The following is a 23,209-nucleotide window of genomic DNA, read 5'->3' on the forward strand; positions in this document are numbered from 1 at the left end:
CGCCTGTCGCGACACCACTGGAGGCGGGCTGCACGATGTTGGGGCGTGAGCGGAAGACGGCCTAACGGTGTGCGGGACCGTAGCCCAGCTTCATGGAGACGGTTGCGAATGGTCCTCGCCGATACCCCAGGAGCAACAGTGTCCCTAATTTGCTGGGAAGTGGTGGTGCGGTCCCCTACGGCACTGCGTAGGATCCTACGGTCTTGGCGTGCATCCGTGCGTCGCTGCGGTCCGGTCCCAGGTCGACGGGCACGTGCACCTTCCGCCGACCACTGGCGACAACATCGATGTACTGTGGAGACCTCACGCCCCACGTGTTGAGCAATTCGGCGGTACGTCCACCCGGCCTCCCGCATGCCCACTATACGCCCTCGCTCAAAGTCCGTCAACTGCACATACGGTTCACGTCCACGCTGTCGCGGCATGCTACCAGTGTTAAAGACTGCGATGGAGCTCCGTATGCCACGGCAAACTGGCTGACACTGACGGCGGCGGTGCACAAATGCTGCGCAGCTAGCGCCATTCGACGGCCAACACCGCGGTTCCTGGTGTGTCCGCTGTGCCGTGCGTGTGATCATTGCTTGTACAGCCCTCTCGCAGTGTCCGGAGCAAGTATGGTGGGTCTGACACACCGGTGTCAATGTGTTCTTTTTTCCATTTCTAGGAGTATATATATATTGGGCCTGGAATAAACGAATTTTCGTGTACGAACAAGACGACATAGTTATCAAAAAGTAAACTACGATAGATTTTTTAAATAAAATGTGGGCACAAGGGTTAAGAGGTCAGTGGTTCATTTAGTCGGAAAGTGGACCCATACAAGTTACTCTGTGAGTACATACTGGTAAACTGATATCGGCAGAGGAGAATTGTTGAAGAAAAGTGCCGGTCTACATTCATGGGATGTGGTCGGAGTCACTCAAGCGCAGACGTGTAGCGTGCTGCAGTGCTCCACTTCTAAGGATTCCAGAGTGTACGGTGTTACCGACTCCCCGCTCCCCAGCGGAACTGCCACCTTCGCCACGCCGGACCTTCACTTCGATTCGCTGGGTAATAGGCACCTCTCCAAACTATATTATTGTTTACCGGTAGTTACAACTCATATTTGTTGCATTACTGCGTTCGTAATTCATAATCATCCAAACATTTGACAGGTAGGAAGGAGTCTCTACATCCCGTGGGCAGGCGATCGGGTAATTTGCTGCGTGATGTTGGGCTTACTATCGGCAAAGCATGAAACGCGGAACGAAACAAAGCCAACCGCGACGTAATGCGGAGCAGCCCAGCGAGGAAATAAATTAGCTTCGCCGTGGGCCGCTATAATACGAAATTAAAGCCTGAATAGGTTGGAACCGGTTGTCGTGAATTGTAATTAATAATCGTCAGCCAAAGAGAAAAGATTTTCGTTCGGACTGAATAGAGGCCAATACATCAGATAGCTTAGCCGATTTATTTAGAAAAATCCTGATCGAAAAAAAAGTGAATCAAAATAAATTATTAATACTGCTGTGTGATTAACGACTGATAAATGGCACTCGAAAAACATGGAATAAAAGTCTGCTTGAAGGTTGTAATTAATCCTTTTTTAATCACTTGCAGTTTTTATCATGTATTCGAAGGGGATCGCACAAAAACTGTATCATAGGGCACTCGCAACGTCAACTCTCTCTCTGTCTCTCTCTCTCTCTCTCTCTCTCTCTCTCTGATATATAATCTATGCTGTTTTAAGTATACAACCGACCATATTCCATCGGAAGAGCCGGACGGAAGTCACAAATCAGTTGTGGACGCTTTAAATATGCCTTCAGTGTTTTAAAAACCGTGCGACACTCGCTAAACCCAGTTTCGGTAGCTGGGTAACGGGAGCAAAGCGTTAATACGTACGAAGTACATTCAGACAAAATATTATCTACCCGAAAAAAAAAAATCGAAATTTTTCATATGACGGACGTTGAGACAGTGAGTTTAGCGTTTACTCTATCAGAGTACAACATACTGTAGAACGGAAATCGTTGCAAAATACTCTAAGTTCACACCCTTAGGACTGTGAAATGAAATGCCCTCGTTACGATTTTTTTTTTTTTTTTTTTGAGTCATAAGTTTTCTAACTTGTTTGGTCCTGCCCGCCACGAATTCCTCTCCTGTGCCAACCTTTTCATCTCAGAGTAGCACTTGCAACCTATGTCCTCAATTATTCGCTGGATGTATTCCAATCTCTGTCTTTCCCTACAGCTTTTGCCCTTTACAGCTCCCTCTAGTACCACGGAAGTCATTCCCTGATGTCTTAACAGATGTCCTATCATCCTTCTCCTTGTCAGTGTTTTCCACATATTCCTTTCCTCTCCGATTCTGCACAGAAGCTCCTCATTCCTTACCTTATCAGGCCACCTAATTTTCAACATTCTTCTGTAGCAACACATCTCAAATGCTTCGATTCTCTTCTGTTCCGGTTTTCCCACAGTCCATGTTTCACTACCATACAATATCGTGCGCCAAACGTACATTCTCAGAAATTTATTCCTCAAATTAATTCTATGTTTGATACCAGTAGACTTCTCTTGGGGAGGAATGCCATTTTTGCCAGTGCTAGTTCGTTTTTGACGTCTTCCTTCCTCCGTCTCTCATTGTTTATTTTGCTGCCTAGGTAGCAGAATTCCTTAACTTCATCTACTTCGTGGTCATCAACCTTGATGTTAAGTTTCTCTCTGTTCTGATTTCTGCTACTTCTCATTACTTTCGTCTTTCTTCGACTTACTCTCAATCCATATTATGTACTCATTAGGACTGTTCATTCCATGCAGCAGATCATGTAATTCTTCTTCACTTTCACTCAGGAAAGCAGTTTCATCAGCTAATCGTATCATTAACGTCCTTTCACCTTGAATTTTAATTCCATTCTTGAACCTTTCTTTTATTTGCATCACTGCTTCTTCGATGTACAGACTGAACAATAGGGGCGGAAGACTACATCCATGTCTTACACCCTCTTTAATCCGAACACTTTGTTCTTGCTCGTCCACTCTTATTATTCCCTCTTTGCTTTTGTACATACTGTATATTACCTGTCTCCCCCTATACTTTACCCCTATTTATCTCAGAATTTCAAACATCTTGCACAATTTTACAATGTTGAACGCTTTTTCCAGGTCAACAAATTCTATGAACTTTACGTGGAAACGCTTAAAAATATTCACTCGATCAGGTCTTGGAATTTCTTAATGCTTTACAAGCGCCGCTTGAGAGAAATTTGCTCGAAGACCGGTTAAGGAATGTTCTACGTGGCGTCATATTGGCTGGTCAGTCTCAGTCTAAATTGCGCAGCGGAACTACTGCAAAGGAGTCTATATACCGTTGCCTGCTCATGAACAAAATGGAATGCTCCACAGCAGCGAATCTTAGTTTTACGAATGAAGTCACGCGGGGTGCATGCAAGCCATCTCCGCGGGACGCAGGATGTACTTAGCGGCAGCGAGGCGGGAGAGCGATTGTTCTTTCCTGCCGCGCAAGTTCAGTCAACTGACTGACCAAGTACTACATGTGAAAGAGGGTGAACACACAAAAACATTTGATGTACGACAGGGGACATCGTTCTCATCGTCTCCCCAAATGTCGTCTTACATTCTGTGATTACTAGTTTCAAGGCGATTGAACAGCATACATCACTTGCCACGAGAGGAAATGAACATCGGCTGTGCGTTCGGGTGAAGTGTGAAGAAAATCTCCCTTGTAACATGATACATGATGACTCACTCATATTCGCGCAGAATTTGAGCACTGTAACGGACCTAAGACCGCCGCTTGCCACAGCAGGAGTACATAAAATCACATGCACTTGCGGCCAAGTACAAATAGGAACTATAAAAAGGAGTATTAAAACTCGCCTTACGGAACACACGAGAAACTGTCGCCTGGGCAAGGAGGATAAATCAGCAGTAGCAGATACTGCACTGGTACCGGGGAACCAACCAAATTCGTTTCTGTGACACTGTGATTTTAGCAAGGTCTAATCATTAACACGATAGGACGTACAGAGGGGGCATAGAAATTCAAAACCACAAAGACAACAGGAGAGGAGGAGAACTCAGATGAGACAAGTTGTGTGCCTTACTGCTAAATAAAACAAAAACTGCCAACTCTTCCCCCCTAAAAGCTCCATAGCAATCGTCGGCGTGACTCCGCGATCTTAAGGCCAGTTCCCACTAGGGCTGCCGCGCGTCAAAACCGCGCGTCAGCGGCGTGGTTGCCATGGAAATGGCGTCAGCGGCAAGGCTCGGCGGGCTCTGCGTCGCGGTTTGACCATGTCGAACCGCTTCCGCTGCCGCGTGACGCGCTCCAGGTGCGCGCCGCCAATCACAGAACGCGCAGAGCGTGACGTCAGGTACGGACACCCGGGCCACACGAACTTTCGCCGAACCGCTGGCGCGGACGCGGCGGCAGCTATGAAATACTTATCTTCCGATTACAAGGAAACTATTCGGTAGAAAAATTTGATTCTTGGGCATGTTACAGCCTGATATCTTCTCTCGATAAAGGACCGAATTTCTTTGCGTTATTCGTCGTGGTTACTTGCTGTATCGCATGTACGTAAACCTTTACACGAAATTTGAATGAGTGTGCAGAGGTAAAAACGCATTGCGTGGAATTTGCGTACAGATCATTTTAGGTAATACATTACTGCGTATGAAATTTAGTCAACATATCGAAATTGTTTTTAAAGCTGAGAGCAGAACGATAGCTATCACCGTTCTCGAGATACTGGATGATATGTCGGCGGACGGGCTGTGCGGTGACCGCGCGCGGGTCGCTCGCTACGCGACCGATACTTTCGTCCTGCTCGTCGTAAACCATGTGGTTGTATCAACTGCAAATTTCGTAAACGGTTAAAGAAATCGAAACGTGTTTTTTTGCAAACGATAACTTGTAATAACTCATGTATTTCGTCGCATGATAAATATCCAAAATCTGTTTAACTACCAAGATATGAAAGAAACTACAGTTTTTTCGGAAGGGATAGATGAATTTTTTTAAACAGCATTTAATAGCATGTGTAATGACAACTTAAACCGAGACTAGTTTGCTGGTATGTCATAAGATGTAATTTTCTAATTATCTACAGCTATTGATTATTTCCTTTGGAAGTAACAAACGTTTTTCTCTTTATCCAGCGTACTTTATTGGTTCAAGACGCGTTTCGCCTTTTACTTTAAGGCATCTTCGGTGGAATCTAGAATGATTCAGTTTTGTTTTGATATGTGATACTTGCAGATCATAAAACAGTTCACATCTTTATTTACGTGAATAACTGATTACTTACGGTGAATCGAGTTTTTGGCGGACATCTGCGTTTCCCCTCACCTGGTCACATGCTGGAGGTTGAACTAAAACTTATATTATGGAACATAAGCACATTTTCATGTTCTTTTTTTTTCTTCTGTGACTAGCTGTAGACATTTGACCGAAAACACTGATTTGAAGTCGTAACTACAGTATGTTCACCTCATGTCCCTTCCTGTTTGGTTTGTTTATGTACATGTTGCCAACCTAAAGAATTATATGCTGAAAACTAATGTTTGTTTATTTCTGTTCTCCTTATATCTGTATGTGTGTGTGGCTAGCCAGGGATAGTTATAGAAAGTTGAAAGTGAATGCAGTAGTTGTCAGACAGTGGTTGAAAGATTTGGTGTTCAGCTGATTTCAGTTTTGGTTTAAATGTTTTGTGGAGTAGTGCATGGAAGAGTAAATTCACTGCTTACATTAATAGATAAAATAGTAGAATAGCATTTCAACAGATGATTATTATCAGAATACTATCACCCAACCCCTTTTGTCCTCAATCTTTGATGCCTCATAATATGTCCTGTCAACTTACCCCTCTTCCTCCTCTATTTAATTCCGTACCTCTTCTTTAGTTACATGATCCTCATATCTAATCTTCAGCATTCTTATTGATCACCACGTTTTGAAAGCGCCCATTGTCTTCTTGACAGAACTGTTCATCACCCACGTTTCACTTACATTCAGGGCTGCACTCCACACAAATACCGCACTCCACACAAATACCTTTGTAAAATAGTACCCAGTCATTAGAATTTATATTCGATGTGAACAAATTTTCTTTTTCAGAACGCTTTTGTTGCTATTCACAGTCTTCATTTTATATCCTCTCTACTTCTGCCTTCTCAATTACTGCTTCCCTTTCAAGTCACTCAAGTTTTAGGAATGCAATTTGGTTTCTGTACAAGTTGTAGATAATCTTGTGGCCCTGTGTTTTATCGATGACATCTCCAGAGGTTCAAGGAATGATTTAATTAAGATTGTCAAAACCTTTCTCTTAACATGCAAATGCTATAAACACAGTTTCGCAGTACTTCAGTGTGTCTGCTTAGCTAAGTGGTAGGATCAGTATTGCCTTGCGTGTTCAGACATCTCACAGGAATCGAACATCGTGCTTATGTTAGTTTGTACAACCCCTCCCCCTCTCCTCTCTACATATTCCTTCCACTTTCTAGCCTTCTCTTATTTGCTTAGTTCTGACTTGCCAAATGAGTTCTTGACAGTTGCTTCTCCTTTGAGCAAAGTTTACTTTGTTCTTTCTCATTTTCATTCCCTTATGTTTTCCAAGTGCAAAATCGCGTTGCAATTTTGGACTTCCTGTCAACGTCATGTTTAGACATTTCTATTTCCTATGGCCTACTTTATTTGCTGCATTTTTATATTTTTCCCTCGTATCAAATTTAATATATCACGTTTTATCTAACGATTTCTACTGTACCTTCTTCCTGTTCACATACTCTGCTGCACTGACCACTTCTTCTCTCAAAGATATCCATTCGTATTCTAGCGGATTCCTTCCTCTGTTTCAGTCAGTCATTGCATTACGGTAACTTTAATCTTATCGAATAACTGTGGGTCTTGACTTATTCAAGTTCCATTTCCTTAATTTGCCACCGTTTACTGTTTCTTTAGTTGTAAACCGCAGCTCGTAACCAATAAATTACTGTAGGTTTGCGTCTGCACCAGGAAATGTCTTATAATTTAAAATCTGGTTTCGAAAACTTTGTTCCAAATATGTATTATTCTTTCATGATTCTTAAGCAAGGTGCTGGCGATGATTGCATTATGCTCTGTGCGAAATTCTATCTGGTGGCTTCCACTTTCATCCCTTCCCCCCAAGCCTTTGTGTTCTTACTGTTTTCCTGTACCTGCTACCGTATCACATTTTAAATTTTTGTCTCGCTTAACTATCTGAATAATCTCTTTTGTCGTACATTGTTTCAACGTGTTAGGAGATAGTGAACAATCATGAACGGTAGTCATCAAATCTGTTTATGGTGAAATAAGAAAACATGAATATTGAAATATGTGAAAGAGTACATTGTACAGAAAGTGAAAACATGGTGTGTCTTCACCCAACTTCGTCTTTCCTTCATGTAGGTGTAAGATATTGTTATTCAAACACACCGGTCGTTTCGGTGGGTCCCAGCCCGTACCTCAGTGGCTGTCCGTCATTGGCTACCGCTAGCGTCTGCCGCTTCCAGATGGGAACGCCAATTCCGCGAGCCGCCGCGTCAAAGCGGAAAACGCAGGCCGCTGCCGTTGCCGCACGACGCGCTGCCGCGCTCTAGTGGGAACCGGCCTTTACGCAGTGGTCTGATGACGTCACGATCCGACCGTTGCTCGGACACATACCGGGTGGTTATGATTAAAGTGCAGCTACTCACGGAGGTCCAAGTGAGTTGCAACTATCATATGACAGCGAAACTTGGTACATATGCTAATGCGGAACCGATTTACGCTGGCAAGAAAATTAGTTCCAAATTTGGGGCTGCACAGCACGTCGTCGACGTCCCCGGTGCTCATATTGAACAAGCTGTGTAAGGCGTCTGTTAATAATAAAATCAACATTATGGCTTTCTCACTTGTTTGAACTTTTCTGCTCACGTCCCGTACCTAATGAATACATATGGTAATTTCTATTGAAAGGTCTCTGTTGGATTCCTTTCATATGAATTTCTTAAATATGTTGTCATTTACGGCATAAATTACTCTTCTAAATTTACTGTGGTGTTTCTGACTATCTGGGAGGAGACTGAGCAGTGAAACGTGTTACTTTTACACATAAACAAGAACGAGCTGTCACACTACTACACTATAAACACAGTTTATATGTAATTCATGTCACACAGTCTCATACGGAACCTATATCCGCTTTCTTTTATATACTGTATATGATAAGATACTGTCATCCCCCGTCCCTTCTGTGTGAGAGGATGAATGAGCAAATGTATTTCTAGTTGCATGCTGGATGGTAGCAGACAAGCCTGTCTGCTAGAGAACAGTAGGACCAACGCCGGAACAGGTAGCTACGCTTTCTGAAAGCAAAGAGGTTTCTGTCCTTAGTATGGTCCTGTCCGTCCCTTGTCATGTTTGTATAGGAAGCTGCCTCTCTGGCCACTTCCGTTTGTATTTGTGAGCCACCCTCAGGAAGGGACCACGGCAGTCTGTCCGCGGCGAGCGTCTGAAGTGGTAAGATCTCCGGCTAAGCGCGTGTCTGCTAAGTCCGTAGGACAATAGATTTCTTAAGTTCAGCCTAACTGAAAATTCAATCACCTTTGTTTCAGGTTTAGCTCGAAATATCTAATGTTATCTTAAATTGCAACGCAGTGTAATTCGAGAGTGAAGTTCAGAATATCTTCCGGTAGTTGCTTTGTCACTGCTTTGTGAGTAAAGTGGAACCACATGTTGATCAGTAACTCTAAGATCATCAATCTTAAATGCGAATGTGCGTGAGATTATAACGTCTCGTCTTGACAATATTTTTCAATATAGCAACTTTTCTTTATGTTCAACCCACGTGGGGTGTACTTTGTGAGACCAGTACCACGTGCTTATACAATTGTTTGACCCATCAGGTTAATAGTAAGACGATAGTAACCAGTTCGAGGTTTTTCTTTTGTAAATTGCGTTTCGATGTAATTTTATTTTAACTATCAAAATTATTGTGGAGTTACACTCTGTGTGTAAACCAAGTTGACCACGTGAAGCATGTGGTGAAAGCATCAAAGTAGCCCTCAGCTATTCTTTTCGGGAAGATTTCACAGAGAGTTAGTATGAATTTAATATACCAGTGTGTGGTAATTACATGACGGACAGGATTGCGCTACGAACGTAACTTCCTTGGGTGAAAATTGAATCGGTTGGTTGTGGTTAATTTCCTCTTGCATATGTTTCAACGTTCTTCGTGTGTTATTTTATGAATGCAGTGTTGCATGCAGTCTCCCAATCTTGGCCCCATATTTGATGTGTTCCGTAAGATTACAAACTCACATTTTCACAATCCTAAATAAGGCACCAGTTTAGTTATGAATCAAGTTTAATATGCTGAAATTTCAATGATCAATGTTAAAATAAATGTCCAAATATAAACTGATTTATTTCTTTTTATTTAAATTCTCTTTTTATATATATATCACCGGTTATCGTAAGATGAGTACTAAAAGATTACAATTAATGTTAGTCTGGTTGGGAATTTGGTAAGCTAGACTGGATACCTGGTGAAACAGTTGCGCAGTAATGCAAGGTTAACTTCCTCAGATAGCTCACAGCTTTTAACCCACTTTTATGGTATTGTCTATCAGCACCGCTTACACCTCAAATTAAGCAACAACATTACACTATATGTTTTTCTTGCATTCACTGTGCCACATTTTCACCTGGTGGACAAAATTGGACCTAATTTTTTTCCAGGGTAAATTGGCTTCGCATTAACGCTTAGATTATCTACGAAGTCTAAATACACTCCTGGAAATGGAAAAAAGAACACATTGACACCGGTGTGTCAGACCCACCGTACTTGCTCCGGACACTGCGAGAGGGCTGTACAAGCAATGATCACACGCACGGCACAGCGGACACACCAGGAACCGCGGTGTTGGCCGTCGAATGGCGCTAGCTGCGCAGCATTTGTGCACCGCCGCCGTCAGTGTCAGCCAGTTTGCCGTGGCATACGGAGCTCCATCGCAGTCTTTAACACTGGTAGCATGCCGCGACAGCGTGGACGTGAACCGTATGTGCAGTTGACGGACTTTGAGCGAGGGCGTATAGTGGGCATGCGGGAGGCCGGGTGGACGTACCGCCGAATTGCTCAACACGTGGGGCGTGAGGTCTCCACAGTACATCGATGTTATCGCCAGTGGTCGGCGGAAGGTGCACGTGCCCGTCGACCTGGGACCGGACCGCAGCGACGCACGGATGCACGCCAAGACCGTAGGATCCTACGCAGTGCCGTAGGGGACCGCACCGCCACTTCCCAGCAAATTAGGGACACTGTTGCTCCTGGGGTATCGGCGAGGACCATTCGCAACCGTCTCCATGAAGCTGGGCTACGGTCCCGCACACCGTTAGGCCGTCTTCCGCTCACGCCCCAACATCGTGCAGCCCGCCTCCAGTGGTGTCGCGACAGGCGTGAATGGAGGCACGAATGGAGACGTGTCGTCTTCAGCGATGAGAGTCGCTTCTTCCTTGGTGCCAATGATGGTCGTATGCGTGTTTGGCGCCGTGCAGGTGAGCGCCACAATCAGGACTGCATACGACCGAGGCACACAGGGCCAACACCCGGCATCATGGTGTGGGGAGCGATCTCCTACACTGGCCGTACACCACTGGTGATCGTCGAGGGGACACTGAATAGTGCACGGTACATCCAAACCGTCATCGAACCCATCGTTCTACCATTCCTAGACCGGCAAGGGAACTTGCTGTCCCAACAGGACAATGCACGTCCGCATGTATCCCGTGCCACCCAACGTGCTCTAGAAGGTGTAAGTCAACTACCCTGGCCAGCAAGATCTCCGGATCTGTCCCCCATTGAGCATGTTTGGGACTGGATGAAGCGTCGTCTCACGCGGTCTGCACGTCCAGCACGAACGCTGGTCCAACTGAGGCGCCAGGTGGAAATGGCATGGCAAGCCGTTCCACAGGACTACATCCAGCATCTCTACGATCGTCTCCATGGGAGAATAGCAGCCTGCATTGCTGCGAAAGGTGGATATACACTGTACTAGTGCCGACATTGTGCATGCTCTGTTGCCTGTGTCTATGTGCCTGTGGTTCTGTCAGTGTGATCATGTGATGTATCTGACCCCAGGAATGTGTCAATAAAGTTTCCCCTTCCTGGGACAATGAATTCACGGTGTTCTTATTTCAATTTCCAGGAGTGTATGTTGTTGTTGTGGTCTTCAGTCCTGAGACTGGTTTGATGCAGCTCTCCATGCTACTCTATCCTGTGCAAGCTTCTTCATCTCCCAGTACTTGCTGCAACCTACGTCCTTCTGAATTTGCTTAGTGTATTCATTTCTTGGTCGCCCTCTATGATTTTTACCCTCCACAATGCCCTCCAATGCTAACATTGTGATCCCTTGATGCATCAGAACATGTCCTACCAACCGGTCCCTTCTTCTTGTCAAGTTGTGCCACAAACTCCTCTTCTCCCCAATTCAAGTCTCACTGCCATACCATAATTATAGTCAGCACTGGACCTCTGAGAGTAGCCTCACTATAATTATAACTTCCCGGTATAAACAATTCGGCTTGCTGAGCTTGTCTGAGACTGTAACTGATTTCTGAGTATTGAAGTCCCTGACGATATATCCAGCAAGAAGATGAGACCAAACGTTGTGCGGTGAATTATGTCTTGAACCGCGGCCTAATGCCCATAAAACAAATATCAGTAATAATGCAATTACCGGCCATGAAAACCTTCAATCTACACTCATTATCTTCCTGCGATTACATATCTTAGAACATCTGTGTCATCTTGCGTTCTTTGAAATTTGTATCTTCCGGGTTGTATCTAACTATTCAAAAATGGTTAAAATGGCTCTGAGCACTATGGGACTTAACTTCTGAGGTCATCAGTCTCCTAGAACTTAGAACTACTTAAACCTAACTAACCTAGGGACATCACCCACACCCATGCCCGAGGCAGGATTCGAACCTGCGACCGTAGCGGTCGCGCGGTTCCAGACTAAAGCGCCTAGAACCTCTCGCCCACCCCGGTCAGCTATCTAACTAATGTCTCTCGTTCTCAATGGGAGCTTTGGCTGACGGGAAAAGGGCACGTAGGTGCTTATGAAAACGTTTTAGACAATAATATGTGACAACAGTCGAGAATTTGGTATGTGTTCACAAGATAATATTCCTGTGCGCAAAACAAGGATCGTTGCACAACGATGAGACAGAAATATGATGGATTTACTTGAGTGGCCTGCTCAATGTCCCATCGTGAACCCGAGAGACAATTTTTGGGATGTTCTAGAGCAGAGGTAGTCAAGCTTTTTACCCACCGCCCACTTTTTCATCACTGTTAGTGATAAGATTTTTTAACACAATCTCACAGAAAGTAGGAAAGTAAGTTTACAAAATTTATAAAGCAGATTTACAGCAAGTTAGAGCATATAATAATAATTACTTACCAAATGCTTTATACCGAAATATTATGAAAACCTGATCAGAATGCTTTTATAATCCCTACCGCCTGCCGCCCAGCATGAAAGATGGAACGCCAAATAGTGGGGGGGGGGGGGGGGGGGGGTTCAAATGGCTCTGAGCACTATGGGGCTTAACATCTGAGGTCATCAGTCCCCTAGAACTTAGAACTACTTAAACCTAACTAACCTAAGGACATCACACACATCCATGCCCAAGGCAGGATTCGAACCTGCGACCGCAGCAGTCGCGCGGTTCCGGACTGAGCGCCTTAACCGCGAGACCACCGCGGCCAATCAGACTGCTTGCCGATTCGTCCTCTGCCATATGGCGTCATTTGGTTACGGAACCATATGCGGTCAGCAGATTTCCCGCGGCTTTCCAGTTCTTTAAGTCAATAAATCTCATTCAAGTTGCTCGTCAACTGGCCAGACGACGCCGAGTGCATTCCGTCCCAGTCCTCCCACCAAAGAAAACTAATACCGGGCACTGAACCCAAGTCCTCGGCTTGGCAATCAGATAGGCTGACCGACCAACTACGTTGGAGGCCATGGTCAAAGAAGAACAAGAACAAAGTCTGCCTTCAGTGAATCATAATTCTTCTCCTGAAGGTCTAACCCTTGACAATGACAAAAGGAGCTCCTACACTGTAGTAGGGCGACTGGAGCGAACAGAGGTGGACGATATTCTTGGTCATAAGTGTCCGTTCAACTTCGCTGTAGGGCTGACGCTGCGCCAAGAAATGTAAAAGTCCCTGTGCCGTCACTGCGACTTCGGCAGCAGTCCCCGTCATAACAACACTGCTAAACGGATTAAAGCCACCCAGGAGCGGTATAAAGGGCGTCGCTCTTGAGACACCAATGGACACTTCTCGAGAGGGCTGAAAGCGGTTAACGAAAAAAGTAAGAGGGTTGGGAATGCAGCACGGCGCCGAAGCCCGTCACCCGACCCCTCCATATTTCTCGTCTGAAAACCCGCCACCGACGTGAAAGAACAGCTTAGCCCCTCCAATTACCGAAGCTTTGAACTCGCCGCAGCTTCTACAGCGGCCCGCCACCTGCCCTTGGATATCCCACACCAAAGCTCCTGCCGCATCTCTCGAGCGCACAGTGACACCTCCAGACGTCTAGTCCTTTCTTAGCAAAACCGCCCGCCGACCTTGCGATATCATCCGCTGTTTTGCAAAACCACAAGAATGCGGCGTACCGCTCCCGTTACAGGATCGGCGAGGACCGCCGCCGTGGGAAGAAAGGCGTGTCCTTGTTTCACAGCAGCTCAGTCCACGGCGTTTGCGCATTTATAGAGCTTAGGCGGAGTAGAATCTTGCTGCAAGTTCCGAGATATTGATTCATATTTTGCATTCGAACGTCAAAAGCTAAGGCGGAGTAGAATCTTGCTGCAAGTTCCGAGATATTGATTCAGATTTTGCATTCGAACGTCAAAAGCTAAGGCGGAGTAGAATCTTGCTGCAAGTTCCGAGATATTGATTCAAATTTTGCATTCGAACGGCAATTAATTTGCATAGATGTCTTATAACACGTCTAGGTAAGATCACGGAGTAGGATTGGCTGTACAGTAAGTATAGCATACTGCACATGTCACCGTCATCAAAGAAGCAGTGTCATTTCCTGTATATATTTTGTGCCAAGGCTGAAATTTTAATATTACATGCATTTGGACCGTTTTTCAACATTCGTCTATTAGCAAAAGCAATGATGAATAATAATTGCTCGTATGGCGGATACAATTCGAAATACGTAAAATAAGGAAATTACTAAGAGACGCTTTATATGCTGAAAAATATCTACGCTGTGTATCGTAACGAATTAATACGAGGGTCACTCCAAAAGAAATGCACACTCGGGTGTAGAAAAATATCCGTTACCAGTCACAGTAAAAGGTTATTTATTTGTCACTCGACCGGTTTCGGGCTGTCGCCCATCCTCAGGTGTCTATACAATTCATTTACATGTTTATACTGTTGTTTAAACATCTGAGGATGGGCGCAAGCCGGAAACCGGTCGTGTGACGAATAAATAACCTTTAATTCTGTTAGCGGATATTTTTCTACACCCGATAAAGGAACAGTCACGGAGTTCGACAACATCCACTACGGATAAAATTCATTTCATGAAATGCACACTATTTTTGTAAAAATACAGTTTTCATTCTGCATGTGTGAAAGTTTTACTGTGTGTAGATACACCCTTCCCGCTTGTTTTCAAACTTATTTCAACCTGTTCCCGTGAGTGGCGCCGTCACAGCAAGTCTTCAAGATGGTTGCTACACTTGACGTTCGTCAGAAGCAACGTGATGTCATAGAATTCCTGTGCTGTGAAAACGAGACAGTGGGAAACATCCACAAGAGGTCGAAAAAGGTGTATGGAGATGCTGCTGTCGACCGCAGTACAGTTAGTCGGTGGGCAAGCAGGTTAAGTGATGAAAGCGGCCACGGCAATATTGAGGATTGTCCTCGCAGCGGCAGGCCTCGTACTGCACACACTCCAGACAATGTGCAGAGAGTTAACGAATTAGTGACTGCTGACAGACGCATCACAGTGAACGAATTGTCACGCTACGTTGGGATAGGGGAAGGAAGTGTTTGCAGAATACTGAAAGTGTTGGCGTTAAAAAAGGTTTGTGCCAGGTGGGTTCCCAGGATGTTGACAGTGGTTCACAAAGAAACCAGAAAAACGGTATGCAGCGAACTTTTGGAACAGTACGAGAATTGTGGAGATGAATTTCTTGGAAGGATTGTGACAGGTGATGAAACATGGCTCCATTATTTTTCACCAGAGACGAAGAGGCAATCAATGATGTGGCATAATGCAAATTGACCCAAGAAAAAAAATTCAAATCCACACCTTCTGCTGGAAAAGTTATGGCTACGGTGTTTTTCGATTCAGAAGGACTCTTCCTTGTGGACATCATGCCAAGTGGAACCACCATAAATTCTGATTTTGCTGTTGCACGACAATGCACACACACATAACAATCAAAAAACCATGGAAGTGATCACAAAACTCGGATGGACAACACTGAAACACCCGCCTTACAGTCCTGACCTGGCTCCATGTGACTATCATCTCTTTGAGAAACTGAAAGACTCTCTTCGTGGAACAAGGTTTGAAGATTATGGCTCCCTTGTGCACGCTGCCAAATAGTGGCTCCAATAGGTTGGTCCAGAATTTTACCGTGCGGGTATACAGGCGCTGGTTCCAAGATGGCGTAAGGCAGTTGAGAGGGATGGAAATTATGTGGAGAAATGAAAATATTGTTCCTAAAGGATGTATCTACACACTGTAAAACTTTCAAAGATGTAGAATAAAAGTTGAATATTTTTAAAAACTAGTGTGCATTTCTTTTAGAGTGTCCCTCGTAAGTAGGGCTAATTTATGTGACTGTATAACTTTGCTGTTTTACGATTACGTTATAATTATGTCAGAGACGGCAAAGGAGTTGGGCTTTGAGCACTATTGGACTTAACATCTGAGGTCATCAGTTCCCTAGAACTTAGAACTATTTAAACCTAACTAACCTAAGAACATCACACACATCCATGCCCGAGGCAGGATTCGAACCTGCGACCGTAGCGGTCCCACGGTTCCAGACTGAAGCGCCTAGAACCGGTCGGCCACATCGGCCGACCAAAGGAATTGGAAGAGCAGTTGAATGGATAGCGTCTTGAAAAGAGTTTGTTAGACAAATAACACGAAAAGCAGGAAACTGGTAATGGAATAAATCAGGTGTTGCTGATCGAATTAGGTTAGGATATGAGACACTAGAACAGTCTGGACAGCCGCGCACGTTGTCATTCCGCTTCCGGCATTCGGGGAGGCGAGCGCGCCACGGATTGAATCCACTCGGCGGATTAACAACGAGGACATGTCTGGATGTGATTTTTACGCGGTTTCCCACATCCGACTAGGTGAACCCCAGATTGGTAACTACTACCCGCGTCAGTTATACGAGTTGCAGACACTGCGAAAACGTTCGCACATTTTCCCATGTAATAACACTAGACACAGGCAGTTAGGGTACATTAAGAAATCTACAAAGTAACATGCTGACCCCAGTGAAGATTAGCGATAAAGGCCAGGAGAAAGGATTGTGTTGCTTGTTTACATGTACATTCTTCATTTTCTGCAAGGAAGCAAAGAGGAGGAGCCTCCATATCTTCTATCTGGCCGTCTGCGTGGCCTTCTATACAGAGTGTACATAAAGTCCGGAAACACACTCAATTATTTATTGCACAAGAACTAAACACATATTGCATTTTGAAAAGAAACTTTTTTTTTTTACAAATTTTTGCCATACTCGTCCCAGCATGGCATCTTAGACTGTGACAGTCGCTTCCCGTATTCTCTCCCGGAGCTCTGTTACATCACGTGGTAGAGGCGGTACGTACAACAGATCTTTAATGTGTCCCCACAGAAAAAAGCCACACGGAGTGAGATCTGGTGATCGGGGAGGCCATTTCATGAAACAGCTGTTTCCTGTAGCACGGCCGATCCATCGATGCGGCAGCTGACTATCGGCAAATTACCAAACTACTCTGTGGCGGTATACATGGAAAAAAAAAACTTTCACGGTTTCTCTTCAAACGACATATGTATTATATCTGTACAATGTTTGGTTCTTGTGCAATAAATAATTGAAAGTGTTCTTCACTGCGGGGGAAGAGTATTAACAGTTACAGTTCTGGCGATTACTTTTGAAATAAAGAACCGTTTCTTTCCGGGCTTTATGTACACCGTGTACTTTAGACTCGTGCAGAGTTCTACCTAACTTGTTGGAGAATGCACCCTTGGCTGTTCGTGAGAAGATGGGGATACAACATAAAGGTGCATCACCTTACTTCAGTATGGATGTCCGCAACCATCTCAGTGCTGTATTTCCTGGTCGCTGGGTTGGAAGTGGAGGTTCTATTGCATTGCCTGAGGGGTCAACTGACCTGAATCCCCTTGATTATTTCCTATCAGGATATCTAAAGTTATTTGTGATGCGACCCCAGTGGATACGGAGATGGAATTAGTTGCCAGAATTGTAGCTGCCTGAGATGTGATTCAAACGTCACCGTGGATATTTGTGAGGGTGCGGCAGAATCTTGTTCGCCGATGGCTGTCAGTTTCAGCATGTTTTGTAAGATACAGTTAAAATGGTACGTTCATTGTGTCAGTTATGGAATTTACAGCTAACTGTTGTTGTTGTTGTTGTTATGGTCTTCAGTCCTGAGACTGGTTTGATGCAGCTCTCCATGTTACTCTATCCTGTGCAAGCTTCTTTATCTCCCAGTATCTACTGCAACCTACATACTTCTGAATCTGTTTCGTGTATTCATCTCTTCATCTCCCTCTACGATTTTTACCCTCCACGCTGCCCTCCAATACTAAATTGGTGATCCCTTGATGCGTCAGAATATGCCCCACTAACCGATCCCTTCTAGTCAACTTGTGCACAAATTTCTCTTCTCTCCAATTCTATTCAATACCTCCTCATTAGTTATGTGATCTACGCATCTAATCTTCAGCATTCTTCTGTAGTAGCACATTTCGAGAGCTTCTATTCTCTTCTTGTCTAAACTATTTATCGCCCATGTTTCACTTCCATACATGGCTACACTCCATACAAATACTTTCAGAAATGACTTCCTGACACTTAAATCTATACTCGATGTTAACAAATTTCTCTTCTTCAGAAACGCTTTCCTTGCCATTGCCAGTCTACATTTTATATCCTCTCTACTTCGACCATCATCAGTTATTTGGCTCCACAAATAGCAAAACTCCTTTACTACTTTAAGCGTCTCATTTCCTAATCTATTTCCCTCAGCATCACCCGCTTTAATTCAAGTACATTCCATTATCCTTGTTTTGCTTCTGTTGATGTTCATCTTACATTCTCCTTTCAACACACTGTCCATTCCGAATGGACAACTAACGTAAATAAAAAAAGTACACATAACATCATTTTATTACTATTATCTCGTTAAGTTGGCTTCTCCGACCCCAGGTTTTTTATCTCAAATTGTTCAGTGGAGCATCCTGTATATCCTGTTAAATTTTTGCACGCTCTTACGAAAACACCATTTACGTATTCTTGCTGTACCAGTTCCACTCCCAGACAGAAGACATGGGTTTTCTAGTAGGAACTCTGAGCAGTATACTGTCACGTGTAGAATCTGACAGGGATTCCATCGGGCCCTGATGGGAATCAGAAGCAAAGCAAACAGTACGACACAGAGTGAAGTACAACTAAGTGATACAGTACACCTCACACGGTAGTAACGGCTAACTGACGTAGGTTGCAACGTGAAACATGTGTCTAGCGGCCGAAGTCATCCGACTTTTGCCGACTTGTACCGACTATTGACTAGTGTAGTGCACCGGAGAGAGAGAGCCTGTTTTATGTACTCACGGTGCGCGTCTCGATGTCGATGTCGGCGCTGCGCAGGCGCGCGTGCCGGCGGCGGCGCTGGCCCAGCACGGGCGTGCAGAGGAAGAAGCGCGAGCAGCGGCGGCCGTCCTCGCGGTGGCGGTCCAGCTGGCGCATCAGCGGCACCGGCGTGCGCGCCGCAGACTCGTACAGCCGGCGCACCGCGGCCGGCCGCGTCTCCGCCGAGAACAGTGCCTGCGGCGCGTCGCGGCGCGCCGCGAAGTGCGTGGTGCGCGCGCTGAAGTCGCACAGGTCGCCCTCCGCTGCAACAGCAAAGCACGGCACGCGATCGTCAGGCGAGTGACACTTAGCTCGTCTACTTACAGTCTGATCACACGTAGCACAAAAAACAATCATCCAGCACCACCATACAAACACAGACACACAAAACAAAGACACACAGCACACAGGCACACACGAAATTCCTTCACCAGGGAAGACGAATGGAATATTCCAGAATTTGAAACACGAACAGCTGCTAGCATGAGTTTCTTAGAAGTAGACACCTTAGGGGTTGCGAAGCAACTCAAATCGCTTGATACGGGCAAGTCTTCAGGTCCAGATTGTATACCGATTAGGTTCCTTTCATATTACACTGATACAATAGCTCCCTACTTAGCAATCATATACAATCGCTCTAACACCGATAGATCTGTACCTACAGATTGGAAAATTGCGCAGGTCGCACCAGTGTTTAAGAAGGGTAGTAGCAGTAATCCATCAAACTACAGACCTATATCATTGACGTCGGTTTGCAGTAGGGTTTTGGAGCATATACTGTATTCAAACATTGTGAATCACCTCGAAGGGAACGATCTATTGATACGTAATGAGCATGGTTTCAGAAAACAACGTTCTTGTGCAACACAGCTAGCTCTTTATTCGCACGAAGTAATGGCCGCTATCGACAGGGGATCTCAGGTTGATTTCGTATTTCTGGATTTCCGGAAAGCTTTCGACACCGTTCCTCACAAGCGACTTCTAATCAAGCTGCGGTCCTATGGGGTATTGTCTCAGTTGTGCGACTGGATTCGTGATTTCCTGTCAGGAAGGTCGCAGTTCGTAGTAACAGACGGCAAATTATCGAGTAAAACTGAAGTGATATCAGGTGTTCCCCAGGGAAGCGTCCTGGGACCTCTGCTGTTCCTGATCTATATAAATGACCTGGGTGATAATCTGAGCAGTTCTCTTAGGTTGATCGCAGATGATGCTGTTATTTACCGTCTAGTAAGGTCATCCGAAGACCAGTATCAGTTGCAAAGCGATTTAGAAAAGATTGCTGTATGGTGTGCCAGGTGGCAGTTGACGCTAAATAACGAAAAGTGTGAGGTGATCCACATGAGTTCCAAAAGAAATCCGTTGGAATTCGATTACTCGATAAATAGTACAATTCTCAAGGCTGTCAATTGAAATAAGTACCTGGGTGTTAAAATTACGAACAACTTCAGTTGGAAAGACCACATAGAAAATATTGTGGGGAAGGCGAGCCAAAGGTTGCGTTTCATTGGCAGGACACTTAGAAGATGCAACAAGTCCACTAAAGAGACAGCTTACACTACACTCGTTCGTCCTCTGTTAGAATATTGCTGCGCGGTGTGGGATCCTGACCAGGTGGGATTGACGGAGGACATCGAAAGGGTGCAAAAAAGGGCAGCTCGTTTTGTATTATCACGTAATAGGGGAGAGAGTGTGACAGATATCATACGCGAGTTGGGGTGGAAGTCATTAAAGCAAAGACGTTTTTCGTCGCGGCGAGACCTATTTACGAAATTTCAGTCACCAACTTTCTCTTCCGAATGCGAAAATATTTTGTTGAGCCCAACCTACATAGGTAGGATTGATCATCAAAATAAAATCAGAGAAATCAGAGCTCGAACAGAAAGGTTTAGGTGTTCGTTTTTCCCGCGCGCTGTTCGGTTCAAATGGCGCTGAGCACTATGGGACTTAACATCCGAGGTCATCGGTCCCCTAGAACTTAGAACTACTTAAACCTAACTAACCTAAGGACATCACACACATCCATGCCCGAGGCAGGATTCGAACCTGCGACCGTAGCGGTCGCGCGGTTCCAGACTGAAGCACCTAGAACCGCTCGGCCACAACGGCTGGCGCGTGCTGTTGGGGGCTGGGCTGGGCTGTTTTGAGGGAAGAGACCAAACTGCTAGGTCACCGGTCTCATCGGTTTAGGGAAGGACGGGGAAGGAAGTCGGACGTGCCATTTCAAAGGAACCATCCCGGCATTTGCCTGGAGCGATTTAGGGAAATCACGGAAAACCTAAATCAGGATGGCCAGACGCGGGATTGAACCGTCGTCCTCCCGAAGCGCGCTGTTCGGGAGTGGAATGGTAGAGAGATAGTATGATTGTGGTTCGATGAACCCTCTGCCAAGCACTTAAATGTCAATCGCAGAGTAATCATGTAGATGTAGATGAAATAGAAATACCCACAACAACTAACAAATGGAACACTCCCACTTAACAACATATATGTAGTTACGTTGACTGCTTATACACCAAAAGATTTCCAACTCTCTGGTGGCTCTCAGCTGAGTGTTTAGAATATACCGTTTGCTGGGAAGTTCCATCACTATAAATCATATGGCGCCATGTAGCGCTGATTTTCTTGCGCAAGAGCTGGCGAACCTGTTGTGACTCAAAATTGTACACGAGAAAATGTGTTAAAAGATGGTTGTACAAAATCCAACGTAATCATTGAACTGCAAGGCCATCAGTGTTTCCAACTAGATCATGCATGTTACTCAATTAATGCTCAATACAGCCCACTGAATAGTTTTTTGTTCAAATGTGTGTATCTCCCATCATATTACCATTTCTGAAATCATGTGCAGGGTTTCTCTATTTCGGCGTTACTTTAATCATTGGTCAGTGTTACCCCAGTATTACAGATACACAATTTATTATACAATGTCGATGCCAATGACATTGTGAAATTAAGGAATACAAGGATCCTGCAGAAGTGTCATCACTTCTGGCTCTATGCTGTTCATTTTTGCAACACAACCTACGACCAGTTTAGAGACAGAAGTAATAACACTTTCTGCAGGACCTGACCATCATTTTGCAGGACAATGCTCAAGCACGTACAGTACTAACTGTTGCTCATGTGTTTGACTGATGGGGCTGCTAAGAGCTATACCACCTACTGTACTCCCCTGACTTAAGCCGTCGTGAGTTCAATTCGATTTCTAAACTGAAGGAAACACTTCACGGCATTCTCTTCAGAACTGCTACAATATCGTCGGGCAATAGACCACGCCGCTCAAACTGTCAACACAACTGGCACTGCTAAGAGTATCCTACGACTTTCACATCGCTAGCAAAATAAATAGTTGCCATTATTAAAGTTCCAACCCTCGTGTATATATATATATATATATATATATATATATATATATATATATATATATATATATATATATATATGTGTGTGTGTGTGTGTGTGTGTCTATATACACTCCTGGAAATGGAAAAAAGAACACATTGACACCGGTGTGTCAGACCCACCATACTTGCTCCGGACACTGCGAGAGGGCTGTACAAGCAATTATCACACGCACGGCACACCGGACACACCAGGAACCGCGGTGGTGGCCGTCGAATGGCGCTAGCTGCGCAGCATTTGTGCACCGCCGCCGTCAGTGTCAGCCAGTTTGCCGTGGCATACGGAGCTCCATCGCAGTCTTTAACACTGGTAGCATGCCGCGACAGCGTGGACGTGAGCCGTATGTGCAGTTGACGGACTTTGAGCGAGGGCGTATAGTGGGCATGCGGGAGGCCGGGTGGACGTACCGCCGAATTGCTCAACACGTGGGGCGTGAGGTCTCCACAGTACATATCGATGTTGTCGCCAGTGGTCGGCGGAAGGTGCACGTGCCCGTCGACCTGGGACCGGACCGCAGCGACGCACGGATGCACGCCAAGACCGTAGGATCCTACGCAGTGCCGTAGGGGACCGCACCGCCACTTCCCAGCAAATTAGGGACACTGTTGCTCCTGGGGTATCGGCGAGGACCATTCGCAACCGTCTCCATGAAGCTGGGCTACGGTCCCGCACACCGTTAGGCCGTCTTACGCTCACGCCCCAACATCGTGCAGCCCGCCTCCAGTGGTGTCGCGACAGGCGTGAATGGAGGGACGAATGGAGACGTGTCGTCTTCAGCGATGAGAGTCGCTTCTGCCTTGGTGCCAATGATGGTCGTATGCGTGTTTGGCGCCGTGCAGGTGAGCGCCACAATCAGGACTGCATACGACCGAGGCACACAGGGCCA

The 23,209-nt window shown here is 45.3% G+C and overlaps 1 protein-coding gene across 1 annotated transcript in view; it reads right to left on the reverse strand.

Moving 5' to 3' along the window:
• LOC126256592 (serine-rich adhesin for platelets-like) overlaps positions 1 to 23,209 on the reverse strand; it is a 529,214-nt gene that overhangs the window by 139,961 nt on the left and 366,044 nt on the right. Inside the window, exon 2 of the mRNA XM_049955534.1 lies at positions 18,904 to 19,184. Within this exon, the coding sequence (XP_049811491.1) occupies positions 18,904 to 19,184 (281 nt within the window). The remainder of the gene's footprint in view (positions 1 to 18,903; positions 19,185 to 23,209) is intronic.

The sequence above is a fragment of the Schistocerca nitens genome, chromosome 1 (genome assembly GCF_023898315.1).
Source record: "Schistocerca nitens isolate TAMUIC-IGC-003100 chromosome 1, iqSchNite1.1, whole genome shotgun sequence".
Classification (NCBI taxonomy): Eukaryota; Metazoa; Arthropoda; class Insecta; order Orthoptera; family Acrididae; genus Schistocerca; species Schistocerca nitens.